Source organism: Nyctereutes procyonoides, unplaced genomic scaffold (assembly GCF_905146905.1).
Source record: "Nyctereutes procyonoides isolate TBG_1078 unplaced genomic scaffold, NYPRO_anot_genome, whole genome shotgun sequence".
In the NCBI taxonomy this organism is placed as follows: domain Eukaryota; kingdom Metazoa; phylum Chordata; class Mammalia; order Carnivora; family Canidae; genus Nyctereutes; species Nyctereutes procyonoides.
The window spans coordinates 4,193,913-4,208,274 of NW_026575025.1; the positions used below are offsets into that span (position 1 = coordinate 4,193,913).

General features: G+C 39.7%; 1 protein-coding gene across 3 annotated transcripts in view; it reads right to left on the reverse strand.

Moving 5' to 3' along the window:
* The window catches only part of EXT2 (exostosin glycosyltransferase 2), a 143,048-nt gene that overhangs the window by 30,775 nt on the left and 97,911 nt on the right, over positions 1-14,362 (reverse strand). For all 3 annotated transcript variants that reach the window (XM_055312348.1, XM_055312328.1, XM_055312338.1), the window contains exon 10: positions 8,160-8,326. In XM_055312348.1, the coding sequence (XP_055168323.1) occupies positions 8,160-8,326 (167 nt within the window). The remainder of the gene's footprint in view (positions 1-8,159; positions 8,327-14,362) is intronic.

Sequence of the window (14,362 nt, forward strand, 5' to 3'; positions counted from 1 at the left end):
AGTACTGAGGCTGGGGTTATACAGGAGAATGGTAAAGAGGGAGAGAGAGGGAGGGAAGGAACCAAGGAAACTCATTGCTGGGGCAACCCTCAAGTCCTGAGGTCCCTAGCCAGCCTGACTTCTTTTTTGAGGAACAGGGTAGAATGTGCTTATTCAAGCTCATCCAGAATTGGAAGTCTATCATTTATTCACTAAGTTACAGAATACTCAAGCAGACTTGTAACTAAATTTAGAAGGAATTAATAATTACCCAGAGATTGATATGACTATTGGGACTTTGTACCTTCCTTTTTGGGGGAGAAAATGGGAGGTCTTTCTATGTATGAAGGACAGTTGCATCCTCTTATGGAAGAATAAGGTTATTAAATATTGCTGTAAGGAAGCTCAAACGTGTAGAAGGGTGTGAATGGACACAAGTAACCAAAGGTGGGCAGGCGGTGCTAGTTATTAAGTTGTCGTCTTGAAGCCTCAACTCTCCTTTCTAAATTCTGTTTTGTGATGCTAGGGCCAAGACTGCAATTATTTCACTTTTGCTAGGTTCTGTGAATGGGGGGCACTAGAGAGACACTGGAGAAATGAAGAAGGGAATTATTTCCCGTCTTGCCTGCTTTTCCCAGCAGTGTGGCCTTTTACCTCAACAGGAGATGGTTCTAGGCATTTCCAGCATTCCAGAACCAGCCTCATCTGGACCCTCAGAACTACTAACAGAAACCAACCAGTGGCCCTCTACCAAGGTCTAAGGCCCAGCGCTGGGAGAAGCGGGGTGGACTCTCTTCCAAACATGTAGGTTCTAATGATCCCAGCCACTTCCCTCCTTTCCCTTGTTCCTCAAGTCCTGGAGTTATTGCCTCTTTACACTTTCAGTGTCCCCTTTTGCTGTCTCAAGCTCTCTAACACCCTGTATTAGAAATTTCATATATTAAATCCATTCTACTGAAACAACTAGTATGGACTCTATTTTCCTGACTGATATATTCTTGTTTGTGACTATTAGAATAACATGGAAAATGCTCAGTTGTTTTCATCTTCACCACACAGAGATTTCAACAAATGGGTCTGATACACAGTCAAAAATAAGAACAGCTATATAATGATTATTATAATTCTATATAATTGGTTTTCTCTATGAGCTCAGTTATATAATGAAATTTTTATAGGTGACATGGTACAATGAAAATACCACTAAACTCAGTTTAAGCCTTATTAGTGCTACCCACTAACTGGGTGGCACTGGGTAAGTCACTTACCGGCTTTATGTAGTTTAAGGATGGGCCTTACCCATAAGCAAAAGAGAGCAAGCTAGATTATCTCTAATTTTCTTTCCAATCTAAAACTATCACTTTATTCTCAAGAACTCACCAGTAAAACCATCTAGGCCTGGAGTTTTCTTTGTAGGAAGATTTTGATAACTTCAGTTTTTTTTTTAATTTTAAAAATTTTTTTTAAAGATTTTATTTATGCATTCATGAGAGACACACACACAGAGAGAGAGGCAGAGACACAGGCAGAGGGAGAAGTAGGCTCCATGCAGGGAGCCTGACATGGGACTCAATCCCAGGTCTCCAGGATCAGGCACTGGGCTGAAGGCGGCACTAAACCGCTGAGCCACCCAGTCTGCCCGATAACTTCAGTTTTTTAATAGTGAATTATATACATTCCATTTAATTTTTATGTAAGTTGTAATTTTCAAAGAATTCATACTTTCATGAAAATTTTCACAATATTCTATTGGTATTCTTTTATTAATGTCTCTAGGATCTAAACAATCCTCCTTTAATTCCTTTTCATTCCTAACATTGATAATTTATGTTCTCTCTCTCTTTTTTTTTTTTAGTGTTCTGGCTAGGGGTTTATCCATTTTGTTAATCTTTTCTAAAGGTCAATTTTTGGATCTGTTAATTTTCTCTGTTGGTTTGTTTTTCTACTTCACTGACTTTATTAGCACTTATCTTTACTCTTTCCTTCTAACTTGCTTTAGGTTTAATTTACTCTTCTTTTTCTAAGTTGTTAAAGGGGAACGAACTTAACATGATTGCTTTCAGACCAATCTTCTTTCTTAATAAAAGCATTTAATGCTATAAATTTCCTCTAAGAACTACTTCAGTTGCATCCCAAAATTTTTTTCAGCATTAGAATGTACTTTACTTACAATAAAATCACCAATTTTAAGTCTTTTGACATAGTCATAAAACCACCATCACAACCATAGTATAGAACATTTCCATTGCCTACAAAGTTCCTTTCTATTCTTTTGATGACGATCCCATCCCTCTACTCCTGGTAATATAGTTTTTTCTACTCTAGAATTTCATACAAATGGACCCACACAGAACATACTCTTTAGTATCTGCCTTCATTCTCTTAACATAATGATTTTAGGCTTTTTCCATGTTGCTCCATATATCAGTAGTTCATTTCTTTTTCTTGCTGAGTAGTATTCCATTGCATAGATTTTCCACAATTTATTCCTTCATTTGCCCGCTGATATATATAGTTCTCTATCTTATGAATAAGGCTATGAACAATGAGTACAAGTCTTGGTGTAAAGACGTATGTTTTTATTTATTTTGGAGGCTGCATCACATGTGAAGTATATGTTTAACTTCATGAGAAACTGCCAAACTGTTTTCCAAATTAGTTGTACCAGTTTCCATTTTTACCAATGAGAGTTCTAGTTGCTCCACAGCCTCATCAACATGTGGCATTGTCAGTCTTTTAAGTTTTATTTAGCCATTCTAGAAGGTAGGTCATGGTAACTTTTTGTGCTTTTATTTTAGAATTGCCCTAATGACTACGATGTGGAGAATTTTTTTATATGTTAGTTTATATCTACACAATTTCTTTTATGAAGTAACTCCTCAAACCTTTTGCCCATTTTTTTTTTTTTACTTCTTTGTTTTCTTCTTATTGAGTTGTGAGAGTTCTTTATTTTTTGGATATTTTTATTTTCTTTTTTTTTCTTAAAAAAAAAAAAAACGATTTATTTATTTATTTATTTATTTATTTGAGAGAGAGTGGCGGGTGGGCAGAGGGAGAGACTCTCCCAACTCCAACTCGGAGCTCAATTCCAGGACTCTGAGATCTTGATCTCAGCTGAAACTAAGAGCCAGACACTCAACCAAATGAGCCACCCAGGTGCCCCTGTGATAAAGATACAAGTTCTTTATCACATGTAGGTTCTGGAAATATTTCCTCCAATATATGACTTGCATTTTAATCTTCTTAGAAGTGTCTTTTCAACCATTGTTGATTTTGAAGAAGTCCAACTTATCCATTTTGGTTTCTTTTATAAGTCATCTACTTGTCTCCTATTTAAGAATCATCTTTATCCTAGATACACTATGATTTTTCTCCTCTGTTTTCTTCAAGAAGTTTTATAATTTCAGTTCTTACATTTAGGACTAGCTAAATTTTTATATACAGTGTGTGGTAATGGTCATGATTTATTTATTTTTTTTTACTTAAGGATATCACATTGTTCCAGCACCACTTAGTGAAAAAGACTGTCCCATCTCTCTTGAACGGACTTGGGTCCTTTGTTGAAAATTAATTGACCATACATGTGTGTTCTATTTCTGGACTCTTTATTCTGTCTCACTGATGTATATTTCTAAGTTGACAATAATACCACAGTGTCTTGATTACTGTAGCTTTTTAGTAATTCTTAAAATAAGGTAGTCCTGAAACTTGCTCTGCTTTCCCAAAATTGCTTTGGCTTTTCTTCAGGTCTACTGTGTTTCCATTTCAATTTTAGAACAAGTTTGTTAATTTCATTTTTTTTTAAGATTTTACTTATTTATTCATGAGAGACAGAGAGAGAGAGGCAGAGACACAGGCAGCAGGAGAAGCAGGCTCCCTGCAGGGAGTGTGATGTGGAACTCAATCCCAGGTCTCCAGGATCATGACCTGAGTCAAAGGCAAATAAATGCTCAACCACCGAGCCACACAGGTGCCCCAAGTTTGTCAATTTCAATTAAAAAAAATAAAGAAAGCCTTCTGGGATTTTGCATGGGACTGCTTTGAACCTACAGAAGAATACGGGGAACACTCACACCTTAGTAATAGTTAAGTCTTTGGATAGATCCATATGGTCCATCTTTCCATTTATGCAGTCGCTCTCCAATTTCTTTCAGCAAAGTCTTATGGTTTTCACTGAACATGTTTGGCACATATTTCATTTCATTTTTTACACTTTTGCATGAAGATAATTTTTTATAGCTTTTTGGAAATATAGTTGACATACAATAAACTGGATCTATTTAAAGTGCATAATTTTTATGTTTTGATATCTGTATACACCAGTAAAATCATCATCCCAGTTAAGATAATGAACATCTCCATTTCCCCTAGTTTTGTTGCCCCTTTGTTATTGTTCCCTCTTGCCCTTCACAGCTTGACCTTCCCTACTCCTATGCCAGGCAACCACTGATCTTTCAATCACTAAACATTAATTTGCATTTTCTAGAATTTCATGTTAATAGAATCATAAAATAAATTCTTTTCCATCTTGCTTCATTCACTCAGCATTATTTTTAAATACATGCATGTTGTTGTATGTCTCCATAGCTCATTCATATTTATTACTGAGTAGTATTCTATTGTATAGATATACCAGGATTATTCATTCAAATTTGATAGACACTGGGTGCTTTTCCTCCAGTTTCCAGCTATCACAAATAAAAACTGCTATGAATATTGGTGTATAAGTATTGTGTATACATATTCTCTTATTTCTCTAGGGTAAATCTCTATGAGAAGAATGGTGGGGCCATATGGTAGATGTATCCTTAACATTTTAAACTCCAAACTGTTTTCCAAAATGGCTGGATCGAGATTATGGATCATGGGAGAGTACATAGGCAGGCAGGCAGGCCAGAATAACTTATTTCATATCTTTCACATGCATTCTGGTAATAAAAATTTGTTTATTCATCAAATATTACAGAGTAACCCTGAAAGGAATAAACTGGATTAGTCATGGACGATATAGCAATGAACAAGACAACCATGATTCCTGCCTTTGTGGGGCTTACATTACAGAAGAAAAGCAGACACTAAACAATATACTTCACAATTAATTATTTGCTTACAAAGAGGCAGAGAGTGCTCTGAACCTAACCTAGTCTGGGAACTCTCTGAAAGCTTCCTTGAGATAGCAACATTTGAGCTGAGTACTGAAGGATGAGTAGCAATTAATAAGAGAGAATCCTAATACTCTGTGCTAAATACAAGAAAGTAGCTCTGGTTCCAACATAACTTCCTTAAGATGTAAATTTTTGTTAACAGATTTGTTTATTTACTTAATCAGTCAGGCTCCTCCCAATTCCTGCATGAAATAGTCTTAGGCTTTGAGAAAAAAAAGAAAAACAGGATTCGGGAGCACCATCAACTTCTGTCTTCTGACTCAACACAAAAATGGGTATCCTCTCTAGAACAGAAATGTCCCCTCTGAAGAATGGAAACAACAAACCACCTTTCTCATGAACCACGGTGGAATCGTGAGGGGAATCGCAAGACTAATCATAGTAGCTGCCATTGTAGCAGTTACTGATACAATGTCTTATAAAATGTCTTGTTAAGTGCAGAGCACACTGCCCACCACATAGAAAGTACAGTTCCTGAGCATTTTCCTTCCATGTGGGAGGCACTGTAACTTTCTAATATACATAATAACCTAATGAAGTCACTATCATTACTGCCACTTCATATAAGAATAAACTATCACCCAGAAAGATTAAATAACTTGTCTGTGGTCGTTAACTGGTCAAAGAGTAGAAGGCCCAGAGCTTTCCTAACATTGTCCATTATATTAATTACTATGCAAGAAATAACTTTTATAAAATTACCCTAAAGCACCAATAGTAGGGATGTCTGAGAAACCTATTTGTTTACCTTAGCCAAGATAATTCTGTGAAAGACAACAGATATGCTCCTGGCTCTTAGTGTGAATTTTGCAAACCTGTGGTCTATGACAGGATAAAACCCTCCAGGGAGACAGTATAGTGTAGACACACTGGAACCTACATTCCAACTCTTCCACTCATTAGCTGTGTGACTGCAGGCAAGATACCTAGCCTTGCTACACCTTAGTAAAGAAGGAGAAAATAATAACCATCTTGCAGGTTTGGGAAAAGATCGTTGAGTAATGTCTGTAAACAGCCAAAACATTCACTGGAATATGGAGGGTAGTTATGAAAGTTTTCCTTACACAGGATCTTGAGAAGATTAATGGAGATGAGGTGTTTTCTTGCCCACCACTCCTCTGATATGCAATTACTTCCTTCAAGGTGACGTGGAATCAAACACAGAACATCCGAGGAAAGAGGGGAAGAGGAGTGAAATAAACTCAAGATTGAAAGAAATCCCAGGTTTCAATATACCTGAGTATCAAGGTTTCAACTCAAGGTCGAAAGGAATACATTAGTCTATCTTTCTTTTACTAGACATCATTTAGTCCAATTGAAAACATTGAAGAGGGAGCACTCTGTCCATCTTGGTTATATCATTCCAAATGTTCCCTTTTCCACCTCCCTTTTACCACAAAAATAAACAGGTAAGTATAGTCCAAAGCCACTATATGCAACAAACAGAGAAAACATTGGCAGAAAAAATTGGTCTTTTTGCCAGAGTTGGCTAGAGAAACAAGTAGGTAATTGGCTTTCTTAAAAAATGGGAATGATGGTATGCTAAAAATCATCCAATACCCTAGATGTGATCATGTAAAAGATAACTCTGTGAATGAGAATAAACCCAAAAAGATGATGTATGTTTTATTACCCACTCTCACACCTTTCGCTGGCCGGTAACTACACTGACCAACTGTGTCTCACATCAGCCTAGTTCACAACAATTTCTTTTACAGTCAAATGGAGCTACATTAAAAAACAACAACAATAACAAACCAGAAAACTTGGTGGTGATAATGGTGAGGGGGATTCCTATTTCTTTCCCCTCAAAATCCACCTTTATTTTAAGGGTTAGAAAATAAATTTCTCTCTCTTTTTTTAAAAGATTGATTTATTTGAGAGAGAGAGAGCGTGTGTGCAAGTGGGAGGAGGGACCAAGAGGAGGGGGAGAGAATCCCAAGTGGACTCCCTAAGCACAGAGCCCAACGTAGGGCTAGATCCCACAATCCTCAGATCATGACCTAAGCTGAAACCAAGAGTCAGACGCTCAACCGAGCCACCGAGGTGCCCCCCAAAATAAACTTCTATAATAAATATAGAATACACAAAATGTATTCATTTAGTAAAATCTGAGTACCAAAGGGCTTCATAAAATACAACTTCATTATCTGTCTTTTAATGAAATCTGAGTACCCAATGGCTTCATATAATACAATTTCATGATTTATTAGAACCTCAAAGTCAGCAAACTCTGAGTCAGCCAGAGAAAATGGCTGCCCCTCTCTCAGGGGCAGGACGAGTGTAGGGGACAGATTTCACCACTTTCCCCGTGCTGGCTGAGGCTAATTGATGCATACTCTCTGTTCTGCTTGGGTCCCAGGCCTCTGCCTGCCGCCGCCATCAGGCCTCTCCCGCACATCCTCCCTGACAGAGCTCATCAATTCCCATTGCCTCTCACCAGGCCTCGGCTCTGGCACTTTCCCCTGGGGAGACCTTTACTGGTCTCCATACTTAACCCCTGAACCCAGCCTCATCCATCAGCCACACTGAATGAACGGTGATAGAGAATGTTTCTCCCTGAAGACAGGCGGCCAGCCTCTCCACTTAAACCTCAGAGAGAAAGTCATCAACCGGGTCTGCTTTCTGTTTGTCAGTGCCGCCAGCTTCTTCGCTTACTGACGTTTTTATCGTTGCAGTGCCCAGCTGCTTGAGTCAGGGGAAGCACTCTTCAAGGAGACATCAATTAAGTGCTCGTTACATGCTATAGATGCTCTTTTGAAAACATCCCCTGGGGCTCTCCTTGGGAGTTCCCAAAACGAGTGGAGGGCACAGCTGTCATTCTGGAAGAGGGTTTCCCCCAAGTTTTAAAGAACAGCTTCATAACCCACGCTCCTATGCCGCACCTTTAGACTCTACTAGGATTTAGAAACTATGACTTTAGAGAACGACACAGAATACTCTTCATCAGGAAAGACAAGCAACACTAGGCAAGAAATATCAACTATGTAAATAGACCGTTTGAAAGCTCCTTACCTCATAACCAAACTGCAGCTCGTCAGAGGTCAGCATGATGATATCATCATCGATAGCCAGGACAGCCTCCGTCTCGATTTCATCATATGGGAAGAAACGGTTACTCAGCTTGTTTTCAGCAGTCCTCACAACTTTTAATGGAACCCGGATTTTGGGCCAGAGAGAATCTAGGGGAAGGATGGGGAACAGGATGAGGCATGTATTACTCTTCTAACGCCTGTGAGGAGATGAAATGGTAAAAAAAAAAAAGAAAAAAGAAAAGAAAAGAAAAGAAAAGAAAAGGTAAAAGCACATCACATATGAGACGAAACTTCCTTCAGTGGCTCCCATTAAATCTACACGTATGACTGTTCAAGGGGGTGTTCTTACAAAGGCACTGTTATAAAATTTGGTAAGTATTTCTGTCCTCTCTAAGTCCTTGCAACACCTCTAATTCTCAATACTATCTTCACCAGAATGCACAAATGGCTTCAACTCACAACTGAGACAGAGAAGCCAAAAGACTTGCCCAAGATCATGACAACAACAAGAGGGCAGGAGTCCACACAGTCTCATTCTCAGGCTCATGGTTTAATATCACAGCTCTGCACCTCCCCAAACTACCTTCAGTGAGGTACACCCCAGCTCAAGACATGCCTCCGCTCTGCTGGCAATTACAAAACATGTACTCTAGATGTCCGCCCCAGTGTGCCAACCTCCACAATGCAATCACAAATACCAATGCTGCTCAAATCCACCCCTCAAAAACGTTCTCCTTGTACAATGTAGGTTTCTTAACTTATAGCACGTCATCCCCTCAACAGCCCCTTCTCTCTGATTCACTGGAGTTGGTTTCTCATCACGAACAATTTACAGAGTAAATATCAAATTTCTACGTCCAATTATGTGGGATTTTTCTAGTATACTGAAGAAACGCCAACCCATGACTTGCCTTACATTTTTTCCCATTCTACTTTGAAATGATTGAAGTGATTCAACCGCAGGTTCCTTATTTTAAAATGTTGCATTTAGCACAGCATGAAATTAGTACCTCTTTAGTACAGTACCCTTGTCCATAAACATCAGGGTTCTTTACAGAGGATAGTCTGTTCTTCACACAACATTTGTCAAATGATGATGGGAAAGCTAGGTATCAGACTGCTTCCAAGAAGCCCATCGTGTAATTGTGGAAAGATCTAGTTTGCCTGAGTCTTGCAGCCCCAAAATGCCTGTGGCCATCCCAAAGTCACAATACTGAAGAGAAGTATGGGGAGGGAGAGTCAGAAAGGAAAAGGCTGTCTGTACTGCCTGCAGATAAAATATCTTACTTCTATCTATTTTATAGTATATCCAAGGAACACATTGTTGTGATGCCACCAGGGTCCCGGAAAAAGCCTGCATAAATGGAGGCCCTATAATTAAGACATTCTGTCTTAAATAAGCACAGAGCCTAAAACAGCGGTCAACTCCAAAAGAAGCATGTTTGGAAAAAAAAGATGGAACATCAAAGAAATAATCCTAGGGGCCACTGTCTTTTAATCAATAACAGTAGTTAATTATAGTTTCATCCCTGGCTCGAAGCGCATAATTAATCAATAGCTTTGGAATAAGGTAGATAGGGACAGGACTCGAGACTGAAGACTATGTCCCATGTTACCTATGGGGTGTCAGCAAGTCCCTCTCACTGTCTTCTAAGAATAAACGGAGTGGGGGAGGGCCTTTATTAAGCAACTAATATATGGCACACACTTTGTGGATGCAATGTTATCCAATCCTCCTGACAACCTCCTGGGGCAGGAATTATTGACAAAGCAGTAGTTACAAGGCTCTGAGAGATTAAGTAATTTGGCAGGGGTTACAGAGCTACTAAATGATAAGGCCAGCGATTGAATCTAAGTCTGTTTAGCATCAAAGGCCAAACAGAACATGTACCATCTACTGCAGTGTGAAGACCTCATGCTTCTCTAGACCTGGGGCAAAACAATGAAGCTCAACAGGTTTTCCAGCAGTCATCCTTATTCTTGTTTGCTTCCCCTCCTCTTCCAGATAAATGCAACCCTTGGCCATTAGTCTACTTTCCAAAGTCTTATGAAACATAAATTGTTAATATCTAAAACGCAAGAGGTTACAGCTCCACCTACTAGACTAGACCACCAGTTAGTTCTCAAACTTTCTGGTGTCAGGATTTCTATATGCTCTTAAAAATTGTTGAGAACCCCAAAGAAGCTTTCTCTGGGATATGCGCGCACGCACACACACATACACAATTTATTGGTATGAGAAATTAAAACTGAGGTAATTTTAAAACACAAGAATACACAAGCACATCCCACTAGCCAATAGAGTGATGTAGCCCATGTCATGTAGCCTCTGGAAACTTCTGTCCCCTTGTGAAAGGATAAAGAGTGGGGAGTGGAGAGGACTTGGCATTACTATGAGGATAATTTCAACTTCAAGGCCCCCTGAAAGGTACTCATGGATGTCCAGAGGTCCTGAACCACACTTTGAAAGGTTTTGTGTTCAGAGTTAGGTATGGTAAGATGGGAAAAGTTCCAAGAAGCTGGAAAACAGGTGGGGGGGAGTTACAAGGACAGTACAGGTACTTGAATCCAGAATTTCTACAGAATGTTTAAGGAGATTAATGGCGCCAGTTTTCAATGTATTGCCTCTCAGCTTCAATTTCACCCATCACTGCCCTGTTTCTCATACTGGAACTAGATCCAGTAAATATTTGCCCTCCACCAACTAGCTTGACATTAGGCTTTGCCAGTAGAGGGTGCTGGAGGGACACTTGGGAAGGAAGGGGGTGCTGTTCTTCCTGGTTCAGGAGTGCCTCTTTAACTTCTTGCTCCTACAGTACTTGACCAGAAGATAGGCAGCAGGGGCACTTCTCTCTACCAAGTTTAAGTGGCATCCTCAGGGCAGTTCTGTGACAGGTCCTGCAGACACCAAGAGCAACTAGCTGAGCTCCTTCCCATGGGTGGTTCCCAGGGAGCTCCACTGAAGCCTTCAATTTTCAAGCAAACTCAAGAACGTGCCCGGGTAGCTAGCTTCCTGTTGAATTTTGTGGGTACTGAAGGGGGGTGGTTAAGTTTGTTTGCCAGAGTTGGCCTGTGGCACCTCAGCAAACTTCACTATGCAGTGGGCTACAGTCACATGCTGTCCAACACAGTCTGAAACTCAGAGCTAGCTGGGGAAGGGACATTCCCAAATTTATTTCCTGCTGTCTTTACAGTTTATACCCCTTAGTCATCAATCACCTGTTACCAGTTAATAATTGTTTCCATTAAACCTTTCTTGTTCTGGTTACTGTGTGGTTTCTGTCTCCTACCTAGGCCTTGACTAATATAGACAGGGTATCAGGAGGGCTATTAGATGAAAGGGGAATTTTTCTCTATGACATATCTCTCAAGTTAGAACCATGACCAATGGCTGGGTGGAAGTTACAGGACAACTAATTTAGACTCAAAATAGGCAAGAATCTTCTGATGGAGGGATGCCCAGCTGGCCCAGAGGAGCATGTGATGCTAGGTCTCCAGGTTATGAATTCAAGCCCCATGTTGGGTGTAGAGATTACTTAAAATAAATAGGGGAGCCTGGGTGGCTCAGTTTGTTGAGTGTCCAACTCTTGATTTCAACTCAGGTCATGATTTCAGGGTCGTGAGATGAAGCACCACATTGGGCTCTATGCTCAGTGGCAAGTCTGCTTGAGGATTTCCCCCCCTCCCCGCCCCGCCTCTCACTCTGCTTGTGCACATACTCGCTCTCAAATAAACATTTAAAAATAAACAAATAAAAATGTTTTTAAAAAGAATCTTCTGATGGAGAAACAGAAAAAATGAAATGATGAAATGCCTTTATCAATTCAATGTGTGCTTTTACTTGAAATGTACTAACTTAGGTCAGATTTCTACTTGACATCATATGAGAAACCAAACAGGACGCCTCTGAGGTCCAGGATTTCATGAGGCTGTAATATATCATAGAAAGAACAGTTTTTGGGAAGAGCTTTGAATCCCAGGTGTAGTCCTTACTAGCCATGGGATCTTAAACGAGTGAATCACTTTTAACCTGTTTCTTCAACTATGAAGATAGAATAATAACGCTATCTTCCCATGGCTGACTGTGAGAATGAACATGAACATGAATGCACTTAGCAGTACAGTGCCTGACCCAAAGGAGACATCCACTAAATGTCAGCAGTACCTTCCTTTGAACATTTGTGTCTATTTACTGAACCAATGGACTTCTAAACCTTAGGTGTAAGGGTGGCAAAAGTGGTACATGTTAGATCTGGCACATTACTCTGATGATCCAGTGGCATGCCCCCAGCTAGTACCTTCCATATCCACTTTCACATAAACAGGATCCCTGCCAATAACCTTCTAGAACTGAGACAATGGAACTCACAAATGAAACAAAAGAACCTGGAACCTTTTCCATGTTAATCTCACAAAGTAACAAACAGCTCTTCTTTTTGCAATATAAATACAGAAAATAGGCTAGCTGCTTTAGTTAAGTGTGAACATTCCTCTACCCTGGATGGGATTTGGACTTTCACTTGGTGAGTGGATACAGCATGTTCAACCCACAAATGGGTTTTCCACAGTTGTTACCTATACCCAAAGAATTACCTGCGACAATCAATATCCACAGAGAACTAACTTGGCCCTGCCCTGTAAAGTCTTTGATAGGGAAGTTTTAGAATGATGAAGACCAAAAAGGATGGCATGGGGTGAAGAAGGAAATGTGAGTTCTGAGGTAGGCCTGGGTAGCCAAAAGCCAGGGCAAAAGCAGTCTCCACCTCAATGGTCAGCTGCACCATCATTACCACAAGACAGCCCTCTAAATAGAATTTCCAGTTTTTTGTTTTCACATTCTCAAATAAAATAGGCCTCAAAGAAAGGGAACTACCATTCTCTCAGGCTTTAGCATTCCTTCTGTGGAGAACAGAAATCAAATTACTGTAATTACTCCCTGCCCTAAAGCAGGTAATACCGATTGTTTAAAAACTTAGTACAGAAGCATGCGGTGAGAAAGAAAAATATGGGTGAGAAAAAAGAACTTTTTTCCCCCTTCCATTAGTGTTTTCAAAAGAACAGATTTACTTTTCTGTCTCTGAGTCCCTGACAAGACCTAGTTCTACATAATCCCAAATCAGAGAACAGACAAACACGATGATTTTCCTACCGCTAAATGGTAATTTAAGTGGATACAGTGGGCCTTCCTGTAAGGGGCATGAGCTCTGGATCCACAGAGAGCTGTGTTCATTTCTGGCTCTGCCATTTGCAGCTCTGTGATTCAGGCATATTACACAACTAATCAGGGTTTCATTTTTTATAAATGAGAATGAGAACAGCTTCCTTGCAGATCTGTCATAAGGATGTGATAATATGTGTAAAGAATTTAGTACAGTTCTATTCCTGGGATTTAAAAGGTATATAATACATGGTGATAAAAACATCATTTCATCTTTATCTTCATAAAAGAGTTCTTGTAAAGCCTTATGGCCTTCACTTCTCTCCTGACAACCTGAGGAGGTGTACACAGAAAACTGTGAGGTAGCCCTTTTAGGGTGTGGAAGGACACAGTTCATAGCCAGAGACCTTCAGGCTCTAATTCCATTGCTGAGGCCAAATGGGGTCTCTTTTCCCTTACTCCTTCTAAATTCTAAGTGAAATTCTAAATGTATTCAAACTAAAACAGCATAGCCTTGTACCCTGTGTCTCATCCTTTGAATCTGTAGCTGGCAAAATAAAAATGTCACCTTCCATCCACACAACGTAGTCTGAAAAACAGGTTTTTTTAAACACATTGCCGAATTTATGAAAAACAAACAGCTGAGCCAGGTGACCTGATAACTTCACAGTTAGGAACTTTAGCCTAGCTTGAAGGAGAAAAAGAACTCTTTGTGTTAAGGATTTTTTTAAAATGTGTATTGATTAACGGTTTGCTCCATGTTGGATGCCAAGAAAGATGTGAGCAAAGAGAATTTTTCCTCCAACTTGGCAAAGGTACTATAAAATTATCAGGTTGACTGCAGATGACCTCACACCCATCCTGGCAATCACTGTCACAAACACAACCACAGATCAATAAAATAAATGGCCAGATTATCTCCATACAAACCTTGAGCTCACCTTAGGAGTGCTCAAGCTGCTTGGTGTACGGAGGGTCCACATGACCTTAATTCCTCATAGTCCCTGAATTCAGCTCAAAAGAAG